Raw genomic sequence first — 20,613 nt, 5'->3', positions numbered from 1 at the left:
TGGGGTGTTAAACGTGAGAAAGTCTTTCTTTTAAATGAGTTTCTTTTTCATGGTTTATGGGGACTTTCCCATATGCAATACAAGTCAACGGCCAGTGTGCCCTGGGGACATCATGACGCTACATTGTACCTGCTGGGTTTTTCCCTTGTGGTTCGGCGTAAGAGGCGGGACTGCATACCCCGTGTGCTGTGATCGAAGGAGCAGGACATGTACGAGGCCCACAGCATCTCTGCCTCGATCTTATTGGAAGATGAGAGGTGGCATCGCAGCTGGCGCTAACGCAGCCTGGTGTACGGACCAGCCTCCAGTGAGGATGAGCGCTGCCACGGCTTCCGCACAGGGTCCGAGGGTGCGCTTACCGCCCCGGCTCCATTCAGTGCCGTGGTTTGGATGTGCAATGTCCCGTCGGCACGTGCGTTTGATTGTTTGTCTGGAGCTCAGCTGGCGGTGCTGCCTGAGATGGCTTTAGAACTTACAGAGAGGGGGCCTGGCTGGGGAAAGCCGGTCACTGTGAGTGGGCCTTGAGGTTTGTTGCTCTGCACTCCCTCTTTTCCTGATCATTTTTATTTATTTATTTGAGAGCGACAGAGAGAGAAAGAGGCACATAGAGAAAGAGAGAGAGAGAGAGAGAGAGAGAGAATGAGCATGCCAGAGCCTCTAGCCACTGCAAACAAACTCCAGATGCATGCGCCACCTTGTGCATCAGGCTAACGTGGGTCCTGGGGAATCAAGCCTCAAACTGGGGTCCTTAGGCTTCACAGACAAGCACTTAACCACTAAGCCATCTCTCCAGCCCTCTCCCTGTTTTCATGTCTCTGTTTCCCATTCTTCCAAACATCCAGACAAGAGGAGACCCAGCCACATGCTTCTGTGGCCACAAAGCCAGCTGCCACCATACCATCCCCACCAAAAAGACTGCCCCTCTCAAACTGTAAGCTAAAATAAACCTGTGGTGGCTTGAACGTGAAATTCCGCACACCCATGTGTGAATGTGCAGTCCTAGGTGGTAGCACTAGTAGGAGAGGCTGTGAAACCTTTAAGCGTTGGAACATAGCCAGGCGTGGTGGTGCACGCCTTTAACCCCAGCACTCGGGAGGCAGAGGTAGGAGGATGGCTGTGACTTTGAGGCCACCCTGAGACTACGCAGTGAATTCCAGATCAGCCTGGGCCAGAGTGAGACCCTATCTTGAAAAACCAAAAAAAAAAAAAAAAAAAAAAGTTGGAATTGCTGAAGGAAGTGTCTCCTGGGGGTGGGGGAGCAGTTAGGGTGTCACAACCCAGCCAGCTCACTGTTCTCTCCGCTTCCTCCCCGCTGATCTGACTGTGTGGTGCTGGTTTCAGGTTCCTGCCATGCTTTCGCTGCCACGGCGAGATTTCCCTGTGAAACCGTAAGCCTCAAGTGTGCCCTTTCCTCCCTCTAGGTGTTCTGCTGTTGACTTTTGTCCCAGCAATGACGTAACTGCTACAGAACCGATGAAAGTCAGGGTCCTAGTCCCCCCGAAACTGGAAGCTGGGGGTGTTCTGCCTCTTTCATGTCATTTCTGAGGGGAGTGCACCCAAATCCTGGAGCAAGTATTCCTGAACACAGTCACACACACATACACACACACACACAAACACATATGCACACCACATACAAATGCAAAAATAAATTTCTTCTCAGTGGGGCAGAGGGAGTTCCCAAAGATAAGTTCTCTAAAGAAGATGCTGTGACTCTCTCTGCCCCCCTCAAATAAATAACCAAAAATAAAAAAAAAATATGGGCCAGAGAGATGGCTCAGCAGTTAAAGCACTTGCCTGCAAAGCCAAAGGTCCCAGGTTCAATTCCTCAGGACCCACAAAAGCCAGTTGCATAAGGTGCTACATGTGTCTAGAACACTTTTGCAGCATCTGGAGGCCCTGGCACACCAATTCTCCCCACCGCACCTCTCTCAAATAAATAAAATTAGATGCTGTGAGGAGAGAGAGGTCAAGGAACTCATCCAGGTTCCACCTTGCTGAGGGGGATGTGCTGGCTCCGAGGGTCCTGAAATGCTACTGCAGACACCAAGACTCTTTTAGAAAAGCACAAGCCCAGATTTCTCCATGGGAGTCAAAAATGCTTCCTAAAAAAAAATAAAAAAAAAAAAAGACTTGATCAACAGGCTTAGTTTTTGGACACCTCTGTGAAGAAACCGAGTGGAGATGAAAGCCTTTCCTTTCCAGAGGCTTAATTAATGCTACAGGCCCCGGTTGAGTACAGCTGTCCACGCCCTGTTGCCACCGGACACCGTGCATATTTCAGATTTCAAAACAGTTCCCAAGGTTCGTGAACCGTATTAAGCAGAATGACTAAATGAGCTTGCCTTAGCCACGCAGGTCGGACCCCAAAGCCTCCAGCATCGCCCGCAGAGCTTCCAGGGTCTTTCTGCTGGAGCCTCCTGGTCAGCAATTAGAGGATCCTGAAGACAAGACACTCCTCAGGGACACCGGTGCAAGGGCAGCCTGCCTGCGCATCAGCGCGCCAGGCACAGAGGAGAGCGGACGCTGTCCTTTCCTCTCCGAGTCACCGGCCACATGAAGGGCAGTGAGAGCCCAGGACAAGGCAGATTAGAGCGAGATGTCGGGTCTCGTGTTGACTTCCTCTGTTGTGACGGGATGTGGGTTAAGCTAGCTAATTTTGTCCAGAGGCTGCACACAGGCATTTCTGTGTGGTATCTGTTTGTTTGGCCCACCTCTCTTGTTTATAGAATGACCATGAAATGTCCCCTGAAAACTCACGTTTTGGGGGATTGGTTGCCAGTTCATGGGCTGTTGGGAATTAACCTGACCCTGAGAGCTGTGACCTAATTGAATGGGTCAGTTCTGTGATGGGTTCAAGGCCTTGTTGAGAGGTGGCGACAAGTAGCTGAGGTCTGGCGGGAGGACCCGGTTCACTGGCAGTGGCCTGTACTCACCCCCGTCTGGCATTAGGAGAGGGAACTCCTCCATCACTCATGCCCAGCACCGCGGTGCTCTTGCCAAGCTCATGAAGCCAAGCGTCCATGTGTGGAGCCTCTGAAACCATGAGCCACAATGAACATTTCCTCTTTGAAGCTGTTTCTGTCATGTGTTTTGTCACAGTGACAAGAGAACAAATTGGTGCACCGGTGCTTTCAAAAAGAAGAGCTTTAATGCCAGCAGCTGGGTGTCTGCCTTTCTACGGAGCCAGAGCATCGTTCGGCCCGTGGAGTTCGGATGCTCAGGCTCTGCCCCTGCCCAGAGGCACTGTGCTCAGACGGTCTTCTGCCTGGCTCACCGCGCAAATCAAAGGGCTCCTGCATGACGAGCTGGCCCTAAAGTGGGGCAAAGAACGCCTGTGATTCACCAGCAGCAGCATCGCCACGCCTTCTCCTCCTGGGGATGCCAGAAGTCAATGCTCTCTCAGGGCTTCTGACAGGGCTGGAGGCACAGAGCAGGCCCCTCACCCACAGCTCATGTCCTCACCTTGAGCTTTGCCAAAGGCTCTCTGCTGGGCTGGCCAGATGGCTCAATGGGTAAGAAGCTTGCTGCATAAACGTGATGACTGAGTTCCAAACCCCAGAATGCACACAAAGCCAGATGTGGTGAGCATCTGTAACCCCAGCACTCCTGTGGTGAGATGGGGGGCAGAGGCAGGAGAATCTCTGGAAGCCCATGGGCCAGCCTGGAGAACAACTAGCAAGCAAGGTGGAAGGTAAGGACACACACCTGCGGCTGTCCTTGAACATGTGTGCACGCACTCACACACAGAATCACATGCACATGCACACATCATCATACAAAGAAAAATAAAAATTGGGCTGCGGAAATGGCTCAGCAATTAAAGGTATCTGCTTCCAAAGCCTGCCAGACCAAGTTCAATTCCCCAGTAACCATGGAAAGCCAGACGCACAAAGTGGTACATGGGCCTGGGGTTTGTTTGCAGCAGTGGGATGCCCTGGTATGCCTATTCTTTCCCTCTCTCTCTCTCTCTCTCTCTCTCTCTCTCCATATATATATATATATATATATCTGTTTGTCTATCTATCTATCATCTGTCTAGCTAGCTAGCTCTATCTCTATCTCTCCCTTTATCTCTCCTCTATCTCATAAATATGTAAAAAATAAGAATAAATAATTTAAGAAGTTCTTTGATGACACAACTATATTGGCTTCTTGTGGGAGAAACAGCAGGATTTGGGGACAGCTGTGTGGGTCCCACAGTGAGCCCTCAGTAAGAGACCAGCCATTCCCCTTGCCCAACCAAGCCTGTCGAGTCACGAGGGAGGGTGCGAGAGTAGAGGGGGCTTGACTCCATTGCTTGATGCCAGAAGCAGGAAGAGTCATTATTCCTGCTACTTGCAAGGTTGCTGCAAGCTCTTAACCTTCTTCTGTCCCAAGCCAGAGGTCAGCATTCCAGCCTCACAATCTGACCTTACAGCAGTGAAAGCAGAATGATCATAAGTTCAAAGTCAAGCTCAGCTACACAGAGCATTTAAGACCAGCCTGGGACACATGAGGCCCTGCCACAAACAAATAAGCAAATAAATTCTAAATTTGATGCAAACAGCTCAGGACTCGGGCCATGCTGAATCGCACTGTTGGGTATGCAGGTGCCCAGCCATGCCACCCACTGTCTGGAGCTTTGTGACCCAAGACCAGCTGTCTGACACCCACATACCCACCATGCAACAGAAGACCAGGAACAGGCAACACTCCTGTTCTCACAGGAAGAACCGGCACTACCATTGTCCCTGGCTCACAGAACCTCTGAAACAAGCCCTTGGTTAGAGGAGTCTCCTGCCCAGAATGGTTTGCCCTGGTCCTGGACTCTACTTTGGGCTCTGAAAATTACCCTTTACTATGAAGATACAGGGACTGAAAGTATATAGTTCAGTGGTAGAGTGCTTGCCTAGCACAGATGATGCCCTAGGTTCTATCCCTAACACCACCAAAAATAAAAGGAAATAAAGAAACGAAGTCCAGGAAGTAGGCTGGAGAGATTGCGCAGTGGTTAAAGGTGCTTGCTTGTAAAACCTGCCGGCCAGGGTTCACGAGAAGTGGCGCTTGCAGCTGAGATCACAAACCGTCTGCTACAGTGGAAGGCAGAGCAGGGAGACTCCAAAGCTGGGGTTGGGACAAGCTACTCAGGTGGTTCGTTTGTAGCAGCAGAGACCCTGTCTCAAAGCATGTAGAATGGAGACACTTCAAAGTTGTCCTCTGTCCTCCACATACATGCTTGGCATGCATGTCCACACACACACAGATAAAAATAAATAATAAAAGCGTTTGTTAAAACCCAAGAAGTACAATGAATATCCAGAGTTCATCAGCATCAGAGCTCTTTTCTACTTGGTCCTTGGATGTTGACCCTTGTGATCCAAAGACCTCTTTCCATTCATGCTGCACCTGTCCCTTTCCATCACAGGACCAGTGTTGCTGGTGGTGGGTTTCCTCTCAGAACTCGAGATGTATATAAACTGCCACGATCTATGCTCTCTGCCTTAAGGGCACACCCATGCTCTGAACTCAGCTTCATGTCCCCAGCTCCCACCCAGCTGCCTGACGATGATGCTGGCCACCCCTGCTCTGGGACCGGACTGCTAAGGGTTGCCTTTGGTCTGCAGAGGACCTCTGCTCACAGCAGTCTTTAGTCATCACCAGAGCATTTCCTGGAGTTTTAGGAAGGTCAGGTCAAATCTTGGTTACATTTAATGGCCATGTTTTATCCACAGACTCTTAATTTTGTGCTTTTCCTGGGGGCACTTCATAATTTCCTAAGAGGCTGGGGATGAGGGAACATGACATTCAGGGGCTCTCATATTTTGATTGCTTCATCCTTAATAGGTTTCAACAGCTACCCACTCTCAGCTCTTGTTTTCCCAGAGACAACTAAGAAAGACCTGGAAGCACCTTCACAAACTGCCAGTAAGTTTTGTTAGTAACTCGCCTCCTTCTTTACTTTCTATTTGCTGTAAGCTGCAGACCCACCAAGCTTTCTGCCGTGCATGCCACAGATTTCCTTCCCCTGCACTCGACACGCTCATCCAAGCCTCCTGACAGCACCCGGGGCTCCCGTTCTCCAGCAGCGCACACGCCCCTGGCAGAGGTTTGGTTTCCTGGGGCAGCTCCACATGCCAATCTGTCTGCCCTTCTTCCCCCTTCCCTCCTGCTGCAGAGCAGCAATCAATGGCAGTAAGCCCTTGTATGACCTCTTGGCTGCGGGCTGGCCTGGTCATCCAGGAAGCTCTTGCTTGGGCATCTTTTGGGGTCACTTGGTGTCCAAGGCTGGAATCCTGGAGAAGGCTTCCTGGGATGGTTTGATTCAGGTGTCTTCCATAAACTCATGTGTTTTCGGAGCCCTTGGTCCCCAGCTGGTGGTGGTTCGGGAGGTGGAGCCATGCTGGAGGAGCTTGCCTGGAGACTTTCAGGCAAAATAAACCCTCCCCCCCAAAAAAAGATAAATAAAATAAAAATAAGCCTTCCTGACCATCAGCTGCATCTGCTTGGATGTTTTATTCCAGCAGAACAAAGGTAACTTCAACACTTGCCCTCTGACTTGGAGCCTGGGCGATGTTGGGCTGCTGGAAAGGGCCCCCTCTCCTAAAGGAGACCCACCGAGAATCATTTGCAAAGGAGCAGTCCTTTCTCGAAGTCCTTAGTCGTCCTTCCAGATGTGATGGAGTTCTTCACTTCACCAACAGCTCACATCTAGCCTCAGACGTCAAAGCCAATTAGAGTCTTAATTTTACCATTGGTAGAACGAGGCTGAAGTACAACCACCTGATTCACCTGTGCAGAATGAGGCATGGGGGAAGCTACTGGGTGGCTGCACATGTCAGACACGTGGATCTGGTGTGCATCTGGTGCTGTGGGGTGCTGGGCAGAGCAGCAGGGAGAAGGAGGATCTTAGCCACCAGGAGCTTAAAGTAGGGAAAATGGGCTTTACATAAAAGCACTGTATGTGATACAGATAAATTACTGTGCATTTTTTGGGACTTTAAAACAATAACATTTAAACAAAGACTTGTGCCTACTTGATTGTCTTCTAGAGTCTGTGTAGAGGAGAGAGAAGAACAGACATGAGAAAGAAAACTCCAAGTCTGAATGGCTTCCCTGGCTCTGTGCCACAGTGGGATTTTTCCATGATCCAACATTATCTTCAGTAATGTCAAGTAACTGATAGCAAAACTAGATAACACATTGGCCAAATGTTAGTAGGAACCAGAGACTAGCATAGTGTACTATATGTTACTTGGAATCCTTGTTAATATCAAAATGCACATTTTTATAAAAATTGCTGATGTCACCTTCACAAACATTGACGTTATAATGTCACAGAGACAATGTTAAACAGGAGTATATGAAAATCCCAGGAACATAATTGTCCTATTGCAGATCAAATGATGTTGCGTACAAAGCACTCATATAGCTTGGAGCACTTTAGAGCACAAGAATACAATAGGATTGGTATTTAATATTTAATAGTAAACACATTAACCTACTCTTCAAATGTACTTCACTGTATCCTTTTGATATTCAAATGTATTTTTCTCAGCACAGGGAGCAGTGCACCCCTGACATCCAACTTTTTAAAACAAGATTAATCAAGGCTTCTAGATCAGTCATGTTTGCATGACTATTTCCAGGTGGAGTCACCAAAATAGTAGAAATATTTTGAATATTAGCATTTCTTCCCCTTCTAATGCTTACTCTAACAAACTCTTACTGAAATGAAAAGCTGTAAAAACCAGCAAGTCTGACCCCTGGTTAAAAGGAGATGCATGCTTTACCAAGGTACTGCTCAGCACTTGGAAGACTAGAAAGAGAGGGAAGATGAGCACGGCGACGGGGCAGCTGGCCTCGAGGAGAGGGGGCTGGCCTCAATGGTAGCACCCTCTGCTCGGAATGCTTGCACAGGCAATGGGTGTCTGCGTTTTGCCTGGGGAGCCTCCCTGGCAGAAGCCCTTCTGTCTCGCCTTGGGAGCCATACACACCACTGTGGGCATCTCTCTCCCAGGTCCCCAGCTATACCATGCAAGGGCTAAGCCCTGATCCCAGAGAGGCCAGTTGGATGATCTGATCCCCAAGAGATAAACACGAGAAATAAAATGGCTCATTACTGAGCCCAGCAAAACTTACTTTTAGATGGAACCCTAAAACTACTCTTATTGCTACTTTTCTGCCAGCTGCTCTCTGAGACATTAAAAGGAAGTTTGACACTTACACCCCAGGCCATGAAGCGTGGGATGCTCCTTGACCCAGAAGCAACGATGCCTCTCATGGCCATACAGAAGAGCTCTCCAAAGCTCTAACTCCCAGAAGAATTCCTTGACCCAGTTTAGTGAGAGGAGGTGAGCTAGCCGTGAAAGGAAAGACAAGGACAGCGAACTGGGTTTCCTTGCAAACTAATCTACTGTATACTTTGCCACATGACAGAAAATAATTCATCATCAGTAATGTCCAAGTTTACCCAGCTTATCATATAATTTGAAATTACTGGACAGATATAGATTCATAAAGGTATTACCAAACAATCAAGAGTCAACTAGCAGAGGTGTGGCGGACAGGCAAGTGGTCAGATGTTGCCCAGTGGCTGCGGAGTTACCAGGAGATTTGACCTTGATGAGAAAAGAAACACATAAGTCCCAAGTGGAGTGTCTAGAGAAGAAAAGCAGAACACTGAAAGTGAAAAATAGGAACAGGGATTAACAAAAAGTTGTGTGCTGGGAAAATTGAAATCGGAAAGTTTGGGGAAATTGGAGGAATGCCAACGAAAGCAAACCAAATGGAGCAGAGGTGGGGAAAGGCAGGGGAACCCAAAGAACCCTCAGGAGCTAATGGGTCCTAACGGAAGACCTAATGTATAAGAAACTGGAGTTCCAGATGGCAGGGCAGTAACAGCATACTAATTGCCCAGTGTAAGTGCTACTGCAAAGTTCTCATTCACAGATCCAAGAAGCCCATGAACATCCCAAGCAGGAATGAACACTACAAGGAAAGCCACAGCAAAACACAGGACACCGAGTCACTGCTAAAAACCAAACACTACTGAGAACACTAAATGGCATCAGAGAAAAGTACCACATCACACCCAAGAGGGGAAGAAAAGGTGACAATCTTGTCCTGAGAAAGCATACAAGTCAGAAAGAACGGGACAACTTCAGGAAACATTAGGAGCCAATCAAGTTAGATTTTTACTTCTAACACACATCTTTTAAAGAATCAAGGTTGTGAGCTGGGGATGGGGCTCAGGTGGTAATGGGCCAGCCTGGCATGCATGGAGCTCTGGTTTCGACGCTCAGTACCACATAAACTGAGCAGGGGCCTCCATGCCTGCAGCTTTAACACTCTGGAAGTGATGGAGCTCAAAGTCAGCCTGGGATACATGAGACCCTTTCTAAAACAGAACCTACACACATAAATAAATATCAAAGTGGAAATGAAATGCAGAAAGATTCATGACAAACAATCGCTGGCAGAATGTATTTCCAGGACTTTCCCAACTATAAGACAAAGAAAGTTGTTCGGGTGGGCAGGAAACAAGGGCAGGTGAAAGTGAGATTCTACAAAAAGAAATGAAATTGGCAAAATGTCGAATGTGTTAACAGAAAGCATGTTAAACAATAAAGTCAAGTTAAGGGGGTTGACATGAACCAGAGACTTCTCTGGCTGAGTTCTTGAATGATATGTCAAGTTTTCTTCCTCAACCCAAACATCAGAACCCTACACACTCCAGGAGACACTGGGTCACAGGCAGTGAGACAGTGATCCGTGAGAGACAAGCACTGTGACCGCCCCATGACCACCTGTGACAACTTCCAGGAGCTGAAGAGAGAGCAGAGACTCAGGATCTGGCCAGACTCCTTTAGTATAAAACATGGAGCTGAGGGCTGGAGAGATGGCTTAGCGGTTAAGTGCTTGCCTGTGAAGCCTAAGGATCCCGGTTCTAGGCTCCATTCCCCAGGACCCACGTTAGCCAGATGCACAAGGTGGTGCACATGTCTGGAGTTCCTTTGCAGGGGCTGGAGGCCCTGGCGCACCCATTCTCTCTCTCTCTCTCTCTCTCTCTCTCTCTCTCTCTCTCTCTCTCTCTCTCTTTCTCTCTCTCCCTCTCCCTCCCCCTCTCCCTCTTTCTCTGTCTGTCACTCTCAAATAAATAAATGAAAATGATTTAAATATTAAAAAAAAAAACATGGAGCTGGGAAACCCCAAAGACCCAGCGGCCATAGCCTTCAGAGCTGGGACCAGGCAGTGGATGAGGAGCAGAGAGCCCATCAATAGACCGCAGGCATTCGGCAGCTCTGATAAGGACCGACTGTAAGAATACTCCCTGAGAACCAGGGAACAGGAAGATGGAATGATCCCTAGGGTACTAACAGAGGCTTACACAAGAGCAGACTATTGTTGATGGTAGCATTCAACAGCCTTACACATCCCAGGCTATGGACAAAATGCTTCCACAGGACTCCGGTCAGCATAGAAGAGAAACACATTGTCTAAATGATGGCCCCATCTTGTCTAAAATGTCTTGACCTGAAAACCCCAGACTATTTTTAAGCAACCTGCCTGCATCTCAGAACAAAGCTAGAGAAGGTGTTGGGCATGTGAACGCATGCAACATCGGACCAGGAAAGAGTCTTAATGTGTGGCATTTCAGATACCACCACATATGCCAAAGGCTAAGAAAATAAATCAATTAAAACACAATGCTGGACCAAAAAGTGATAAAACAGAACTGAGTGGAAATAATTCCATAGTTAGAAGAAAAGGGCATGTATAATTTTATTATGAAAATATAACTTAATCTGTGAGTTTAATAAAAGAGAAATTAAACATGCTGAGTAGAATATGAGAAATATATAAAAGAATGAGAGTGAGAGAGAAGAGATGAAAGCAACAGTTTTAGACTCAGTGGAAACCACAGGAAGTTGAGTAGGAGATATTCACAGGCAGCTGTGCAAAATAAAACACAGTCCCAGCACGCGCACCAGTTAAAATGCTCCTGAGTAGTAAAATAACTTCAAGTAGTCTCGACTATAGATATTGCCTTGTGAAAAGAAGAGGGGTAAAGAGAAAAAATATAGAAGAAATAGTCAATTTCTAAAACATTGAAAACTTTAAATCCAAGGTGTCAGACCAGTAAGCCCAAGAAACATAAGCACCATATGAAGACTTCCTATAATTAAATTATTCAACACAGAGAAAGAGAGAAAATACAAAAAAAAAAAAAAAAGACGCAGAACAAAGAAATATTCCATGCACAGGAACAAAGAGGGTAGTGTTCCCAGCAGAGGAGAAAATCCAAAGACAACAGAGCAACATCTCCACTAAAGGGAAAGAAAAACAGAGACAACCCTGTTGACCCACAGTTCTATTCTAAAAAAAAAAAATTCAAGAATACAGGTGAGATCAAGACAATTTTAAATGTAAAAAAATATAGACATTGTGGTGGTTTGGTTCAGATGTTCCCATAAATTTAAGTATTCTGAATGCTAGTCTCCCCAGGTGATAGCAATAGGAAATTAAAGCCTCCTGGAGGCAGAGTATTTTGGGGGGTGGGCTTATGGGTTTTATGGCCAGTTTTCCCTTGGCAGCGTTTGGTACACTCTCCTATTCCTGTTATCCACCTTATGTGGGCCAGGGGGTGATGTCCACTCTCTGCTCATGCCATTGTTTTCCCCGGCCATTGTGGAGCTTCCACTAGAGCATTTAAGCCAAAATAAACCTCTTTTTTCCCCACAAGCTTCTCTTGGTTGGGGGATTTCTACCAACAATGTGACTGCAACAGTAATGTGGCACCAGGAATGAAGCTGCTCGACACCTGACTGTGTGGCTTTGCCCTTTTGAAGCTGATTTTCAAGAGGAATGTGGAGGGATTCGAAACCTTGGCCTAAGAGATGCCTTGCAGTGCTGTAAGTACAGCTTGATGGACTATTGTGGTCAGAGTTGAAAGACCTGAATGCAGTAAGAACTATGGACTGTGAGGTTTGGCTTATGAGGGAAGAGAGCGTTGCTTGGTGTGGTAGTTTGAATAGTTTGAAAACTTTAAATCCAAGATGTCAGATCAAGACCAAGAAACATGAGCACCATATGAAGACATCGTATAATTAAATTATTCAACACAGAGACAGAGAGAAAATACAAAAAAAGAAAACAGACACAGAACAAAGAAATATTACATGCATGCAAACAATATATTCAGTGTTCTATTAGTTTGTAGTTTTGCATCTGCAGCCACCTGGCTGGAGGCAGTTTAATTGGGTGGATCTTAAGGTGTGGTGGTAGGGTTGAGATTTCAATCTAAACATATGCAAAGTGTGCCTAGCTGGAGTTCCTGCAGTGTGCTGTGCTGTGTGGCTTTTGCCTTTTAGGCTTGTGCTTCTCTCTGTGAAGGCATTCCAGCTTCTTCTGCCATTATGGAATCTCCCCTAGATCTGTAAGCTTCAATAAATCCCTTCCTCCATGACTGTGTCTGGTCTGGAAGTTCATCTCAACAAACCTGAAGCTATCTGCTACATGTGGACTAGGCTAGAAGCAGTTTGTGTGAAAAACTTGCTGTTATGCCCATGTCCTGAGAAGTTTTTCAGGGTTGCTTTGCATAGAAATGAACTGGTGTGAGCAGAGGGATATGGCACAGAAAGAAAAATCTTTGGGTGACTTGCTGCCCATTCAGCTGCAATTGAGAGATTACAACCTTTGAGATTGGACTTGTGGCCTACACTGGGGAAAGAGGGAGAATGCAGACTCTTTGGAAGGGGCCTGAGTACTCAAGGAGTGTCCTGTTCTTCAAAGTCTGTTTTATCCCCCCTAGATTAACAAACTGGCATCCAACCTTGTATTATTGAGTATAAGAAATGCAGGAAAGAGAGGGTCATTGAGTTTGTAACACGGTCTTGTGTTTTGGGAATGGCCATGGGCAGTGTGAAGCAGGTTTGCTGGATGCCTGCATGGAGACCCCATGGGACCGTGAGGATGAACCATGGCTTACAGTGGAGACCCAGTAGAGATGCCGGAACCACGAAATGGCTGCTATCTAAGGAAAGCTGCCGGCCCTGATGAAGTTTTCCAGGACTGAGAGTAGCCTAGCTGGAGGGGCAGAATTGGAACTCCAGAGACGTTTTGCTGGGTAGGATTATTGGATTTAGAGACTTGTCACTGGCTAGAGTTGTTGGACCTGGAGCTGCAGAGTTTGGTGCTTGCCCTGTTTAAATCATGTATTGCTTGTGTATTTCTTTGCTATGCGCAATGCCATTCTTTTTTTTGCAGTGTGAATGTTTACTCTGTGTCATTATGGGTTTGGGGGGATTTTTTTTTTTGGTATTACTTAAAAGACCTTAGATTGTGGGGATATAGGAACATCATTGGAATTTATAAAAACTTTAGGGACTTTTAAGTTGGATGAATGCATTGCATTTTATTTTATATCATTTATGTTTATCAGTTTATGGGGGCCAGGGATGGAATGTGCTGGTTTGATTCAGGTGTGCCCCATAAACTTAAGTATTAAGAATTATAGGAGGCGGAAGCGGAAGCGGCGGCTGCGGCGGCGGCGGTGGTCACGCTGGTCCCGCGGCTGGCTGCCCGCGCTGCTCCCGTGCGTGCGTGCGTGTGTGCCCATGGCCGCCTACTCGTACCGCGGTGGCCCCGGGGCTGGACCCGGGCCTGCGGGCGCCGCGCTGCCGGACCAGAGCTTCCTGTGGAACGTCTTCCAGCGGGTTGATAAAGACAGGAGTGGGGTGATATCGGACAGCGAGCTTCAGCAAGCGTTATCCAATGGCACATGGACCCCATTCAATCCTGTGACCGTGAGGTCAATCATTTCTATGTTCGACCGGGAGAACAAGGCCGGCGTGAACTTCAGTGAGTTCACGGGCGTGTGGAAGTACGTCACGGACTGGCAGAACGTCTTCCGCACCTACGACAGGGACAACTCGGGGATGATCGACAAGAACGAGCTGAAGCAAGCGCTCTCAGGCTACTGGCTCTCCGATCAGTTCCATGACATCCTCATCCGCAAATTTGACAGACAAGGACGAGGGCAGATCGCGTTTGATGACTTCATCCAAGGCTGCATTGTCTTACAGAGGTTGACAGACATCTTCAGACAGTATGACACGGACCAGGACGGCTGGATCCAGGTGTTTTACGAGCAATATCTCTCCATGGTCTTCAGCATCGTGTAGCCAGACTTTGTGGACAACAGCCCAGCGTGTGAAGACACTGGAATGCCAAATCTCTCAGCCTGTGACGCAGGACGCAGGTGCAGTCAGCTGCTGCTCTTCCTGTAAACTTTGTATAGGTGACACTTGGGGACCTGGCTGTACATATGTGAATAGACTAATTAGTGTTTATAATCGTAGCTGCATTGTGACCATACAAACCTTGGGTTTGCTCACTAATTGTGCCATGAGGTGAAGCTTAATAAGGGTTCAGGTGTTCTGCTTGGAAAGAATGTATCATGTCCTTCTCTAGGTGTCTCTAATTCTGCACTTGAAATGCTTTTATTAGCCAATAGGATTTTAAAATAATGTGGAACCTGCACTTTTCACGTGGCTTACTTTTTTTAAAAAAAGGAGTTTATTGTATTCATTGGAATATGCAACATAATAAAATGATGATGCAGAAAAAAAAAAGAATTATAGTATCCCCAGATGATGGCAATTGGAAATTAAAGCCTCCTGGAGGCAGAGTATTATTGGGGGGTGGGCTTATGAGCTTTATAGCTGGTTTCCCCTTGGCAGTGTTTGGCACACTCTCCTGTTCCTGTTGTCCACCTTATGTGGGCCAGGGGTTGATGTCCACCCTCTGCTCATACCACCATTTTCCCCTGCCATCATGGAGCTTCCCCCCGAGCTGGTAAGCCAAGATAAACCTCTTTTTCCCACCAGCTGCTCTTGGTTGGGTGGCTTCTACCAGCAAGGTGAACCTGACTGCAACAGACGTTCATCATAAGAAGATCCTGTACAATGAAAGTTTGGTGTGTGAGGGGTGTATGGGTGTGCATTTTCCTCACCGACCACGTGGCTGTCAGAGCACAACTTGAGAGTGTCAGTCTTCTCCTTCCACCTTGTTTAAAGCATTGTTTCTCTTGCTTTTGTGTCACTGAGAACACCAGACTGGCTGGTATGTGAGCTTCAGGGTTCTCCCAACCGCCACCTCCCATTGCTATGGGTATTCTGTGATTACAGACATGTGCGCCACTGTGGCTTGCTTCATGTGGATTCTGATAGCGATTCAGACTCTGGCCTTCAGGCTTGCAGAGCAAACACGTCTGACTGCTGAGCCGTCTTTCCAGTCCTAGCACAATAAATGTTAAAAGAAATTCATTAATAAAAAGGAAAATATACAGAAATATGGATTTACAAAAATGAATGACAATGGCCAGAAATGATAAAGAGGTAACACTTTTGATAATTATCCTTTTGTAGACCTGTGTTTACAACTGCAACTCAAGTTGTGCTCTGACAGCCACGTGGTCGGTGAGGAAAATGCACACCCATACACCCCTCACACACCAAACTTTCATTGTACAGGATCTTCTTATGATGAATGTCTGTTGCAGTCAGGTTCACCTTGCTGGTAGAAGCCACCCAACCAAGAGCAGCTGGTGGGAAAAAGAGGTTTATCTTGGCTTACCAGCTCGAGGGGAAAAAACCTGCAGAGGAAATAAGTTGTATCATCAAAAATTGATCCATGAGCTTCTGGCGCAGTTCCCAGCAGCAGGCTTGAATCCCCTAAGGAGCCCTTACATCCAATCAGAGAGTAATTGATTACTCCCATAATGTACATGCCACTATTGCACTCATGGGTTTATCTAGCCCAGCTGGTTGAATTTGTAGCTTTCAGGATCCAATGTTTGCTCACATTATTGACGACTTTTACCCCCTAGCAGTTTGCATAGCTGACAACTAGCTAGCAGGGTTTCCATCTCAGGTCCAGCTTGATTTCTCAGTGTTCTGAGACTTCAGCCTATGGTGTCTGCAGCAAGAGTCTCACTGTCTAGTTCCAGTGGGCAACCAGGGGCTTCAGCAAAGGCCTGCATTGTTTTGGGGGCTTTGTTTGGGGCCTTCATGACCAATAGCTCACTGTGATAGTGTTGGTTAACTTCTGAAGCCTATGGCTTAGAAGGTCAATATATATATATGCACATTCATTCCTTTTGGTCAAAGCTGCTCTGGCTCTTTTGTATTTGTTTTTCTGTTTTTTTTTTTTTTTTTTTTTCGAGTTAGGGTCTCGCTCTAGCCCAGGCTAACCTGGAATTCACTATGTGGTCTCAGGTTAGCCTTGAACTGATGGTGATCCTCCTACCTCTGCCTCTGAGTGCTGGGATTAAAGACATGCACCACCACGTTTGCCTTTGCTTTCACTCTTAGATAATCTGCTTTTTACAGATGGCTGCAAATACAGGGAAGACACAAAAAAACATCAAAATAATGAGAGGAGGAAGCTAAGTGATTAACATCTCCGTCAGATCCACCATGGCCCAGAGAACATCGTGAGGAAGTGGTTCATTAAAGGTGAGTGCTGCTCTCACTTCTAGACTGAGAACCTCCTCCAAGGGAATGGCAGAGACTGAGTGGAGTAAAAACTCATCTAATACACATCCAAGGCTTAGGGGTCATGTAGAAGAGCGGGGATGGGGGATGTAAGAATCATGGGAGGGAAGGCACGCTGAGAAGCGCTATCTTCCCCATAGGAACTAACTGGTACTTTCATGACCTCATAATGATTTCACATTCCCTCACCAAGGAGGGCCCTCAGTGCAATGGGGACAGGGTAGAAGAGGATAATTAAATGGGAATGTGACAAATTGCTAATATGTTTATATGTTAAAGTGCCCAATAAAAATTATTTAAGACCACGCCAAAACAGCCTGGGGGGGGAAGACCAAAATAAACTCAGCAAAATATACACTTTTACTAAAAAGTGAGGTGTATAGGAAGTTGAGGCGGCAGCGGAGAAGTGGAAGAGTTATAGAGCATCCAGAGCCTGCACAGCCGGGAACAGCGGCTCCGGGGCAGTTCGGCTACCCGCCGCAACCGCGGAGCGGCAGAAAACCGCCGGACTCTCGGCTCGAGCCGCAGGACAAGCCAGGTGCGGGATTTTCCCCTCACACCGCGCTCTCTGCAACTCGGGAAACGTGAGGGGAGAGCGGCAGCGAGCAACGGAGGGGGGAGCAGACCGCGAGGTAAAAGCACGCGTGGAACAGCGATACAACCAGAGCAGCCGGGCCCGGGACCCGGCCACGCCAACTTGGGCTGACGGCGGGACCCAAGCAGGAGCAGAATTCGGCAGCAACTTCAGCGGCTCCAGCACCGGTACCAGTGGCCCCAGCAGCAGCGGACCCAGGAGCGACTTCGGGGTGAGCAGCACCGGTGGACACGGCAACGGCAGCTTCAGCAGCGGTGGGGGCTCCGGGGGAGGCAGCTATAACAGCTGCAGAGGCGGCAACAGCGACTCAGTTTGCCCCGTAGGAAAAGCAAATGCCCAGCTCCAGAAATCAGAACAGCAGCCCGACGACCCAGGCAGCAACTTGACTGAGACCACAATCACCCAAGGTAACTGGGATTGCACCAGGGAAGGGTCTCACTTGGTCACAAACTGACTTGGATACCTCAATAGACCAGAAATCTAAGCCTCTTTGTTGATAGAGGATCTGGTCATTATAATAACTACTCTTGCATACATACTCGGGGCTGTTTTTGATGGAATGGGTACAGTGTTTAGTTAAATTTTAGAATCTACCAGTATATTATTCCACTCAGCCTGCTTGAATACTCCTATAGCAGGGAAACTCAACCCCTAAGAACATCTTTGTAGATACTCTGAGAGTCTTAAGAGCCACACCTAATACCTTAAGGTCCTACCCTGAAAATATATTACATCAAATCAATTGATACAGCTAAGAATACACAGCTAGCTAGAAAATCCAAGCATTAACTTAATCCAAGATGCAAAAATATATACATTATAACACAAGAAACACTAAAAAGCAAGACGATATAAATCCACCTAAAAGTATTAATGCATCAGAAATGTCCTCCAGTGAGAAAGAGTTAGAGGAAATGCCTGAGAAAGAGTTCAAAAGAATAATTATAAATATGTTCAAAGAGGTCAAAGATCACATGAAAACAATCAAAGAAGAAATCAAAGAGGAAATCAAAGAGGAAATCAAAGGAATCAAAGAAGAGGCAGGACACCAATTTAATGAAATAAAGAAGGCAATACAAGACATAAATAGAGAAATAGAAATAATAAAGAAAAACCAGTCAGAATTACTAGCAATGAAGAACACAGTTAATGAAATAAAAAACTCTGTAGAAAATCTCACCAGTAGGATGGATGAGGGAGAGGACAGAATATCTAAGCTAGAAGATCAGGTGGCAGACCTAATGCAGTCCAACAAAGAGAAAGACAAACTTATAGAAAAGTATGAGTGGGAATTTCAAGATATTCGGGACACTATGAAAAGATCCAATATAAGAATTCAGGGCATAGTAGAAGGAGAAGAATTCCACTCCAGAGGCATAGTAGGCATCTTCAACAAAATCATAGAGGAAAATTTTCCCCAAATTGGGAAAGAGGTGCCAATACAGATACAGGAAGCCTTTAGAACCCCAGCCAGACAAAACCCAGAAAGAAACTCTCCTCGCCACATTATACTCAAACTTCCAAACACACAAACCAAAGAAAAAATATTGAAAGCAGTTAGAGAGAAAAATCAAGTTACCTACAAAAGCAAGCCCATCAGGATTACAGCAGATTATTCAACACAAACTTTTAAAGCCAGAAGGGCCTGGAGTGATATATTCCAAGTTCTGAAAGATAACAACTGTCAACCAAGGTTACTTTATCCTGCAAAGTTATCCATCCAAATAGATGGAGAAATAAAGACATTCCATGACAAAAGCAGGTTAAAGGAATATCTGAAGACAAAACCAGCTCTACAGAAAATACTTGATAGAATCCTCCATGCTGAACAAAAGGAAAAGCACACATATAAGGAACCTAGAAAAAACCAGCCATACTCAAATACCAGTTAACAGAAGAGAGCACAGGTAGAACAAGTAACACACACACACACACACAAATGGCAAACATAAATACACACCTTTCAATAATATCTCTTAATATCAACGGTCTCAATGCCCCAACGAAAAGACATAGATTTGCAGACTGGGTTAAAAAGCAGGATCCTACAATTTGTTGTCTTCAAGAAACTCACCTTTCTACAAAGGATAGACATTATCTTAGGGTGAAAGGTTGGAAGACGGTGTTTCAAGCAAATGGGCCTAGAAAACAAGCAGGGGTTGCTATCCTAATATCAGACAGGGTGGACTTTAGTCCGAAGTTAGTCAAAAAAGATAAGGAAGGTCACTTTATATTGATTAAGGGCACACTCCAACAGGAGGACATTACAATCCTAAACATATATGCACCTAACATGGGGGCTCCCAAATTCGTCAAACAAACACTATTAGAACTAAGGTCACAGATAACACCAAACACGGTGGTGGTGGGTGACTTTAACACCCCACTCTCATCAATTGACAGGTCATCCAGGGAAAGAATAAACAGAGAGGCATCTGGACTAAATGAGGTCATAGAAGATATGGACCTAACAGATATATACAGGACATTTCATCCAAAGGCTGCAGAATATACATTCTTTTCAGCAGCACATGGAACATTCTCTAAAATAGACCATATATTAGGACACAAAGCAAATCTTAACAAATTCAGGAAAATTGAAATAATTCCTTGCATTCTATCTGACCACAATGGAATTAAACTACAAATCAGTAGCAAGAAAGGCTACAGAGAATACACAAAATCATGGAAGCTAAACAATACACTACTAAATGATGAGTGGGTCAATGAAGAAATCAAAAAGGAAATCAAAAAATTTATAGAGTCAAATGATAATGAGAACACAACATACCAAAATCTCTGGGACACAATGAAGGCAGTTCTAAGAGGTAAATTTATAGCCTTAAGTGCCTATATTAAGAAATTAGAAAGGTCGCAAGTAAACGACCTAATGCATCGCCTTAAAGCCTTGGAAAAAGAAGAACAAGGCAAACCAAAAAGTAGTAGACGGGAAGAAATAATAAAGATTAGGGCAGAAATTAATGAAATAGAAACAAAAAGAACAATCCAAAGAATTAATGAAACAAAGAGTTGGTTCTTTGAAAGGATAAACAAGATTGATAAACCCTTAGCAAATCTGACCAAAAGAAAGAGAGAAGAGACACAAATTAATAAAATCAGAGATGAACAAGGTAACATCACAACAGATTCCAGAGAAATTCAAAAAATTATAGGGACATACTATAAAAGCATATACTCCACAAAGTATGAAAATCTGAAAGAAATGGATGATTTCCTTGATCTATATGACCTACCTAAATTAAATCAAAATGAGATTAATCACTTAAATAGACCTATAACAAACATGGAGATCCGAGCAGTTATCAATAATCTCCCAACTAAAAAAAGCCCAGGCCCGGATGGATTCACTGCTGAATTTTACCAGACTTTTAAGGAAGAGCTAACACCATTGCTTCTTAAGCTTTTCCAGGAAATAGAAAAAGAAGGAATCCTACCAAACTCCTTCTATGAGGCCAGCAT

General features: G+C 45.8%; 1 protein-coding gene across 1 annotated transcript; it reads left to right on the top strand.

The window, feature by feature from the left end:
• The first annotated feature begins 13,598 nt into the window (after positions 1-13,598).
• LOC123462935 (programmed cell death protein 6-like) lies at positions 13,599-14,369 on the top strand. The gene has a single exon (XM_045157367.1). The coding sequence runs from the start codon at positions 13,599-13,601 to the stop codon at positions 14,163-14,165; it is 567 nt and encodes a 188-aa protein (XP_045013302.1). The 3' UTR covers positions 14,166-14,369.
• Positions 14,370-20,613: the final 6,244 nt, after the last annotated feature.

The sequence above is a fragment of the Jaculus jaculus genome, chromosome 8, assembly GCF_020740685.1.
Source record: "Jaculus jaculus isolate mJacJac1 chromosome 8, mJacJac1.mat.Y.cur, whole genome shotgun sequence".
NCBI classification, from domain to species: domain Eukaryota; kingdom Metazoa; phylum Chordata; class Mammalia; order Rodentia; family Dipodidae; genus Jaculus; species Jaculus jaculus.
This window is presented reverse-complemented; position numbering and strand designations above follow the sequence as displayed.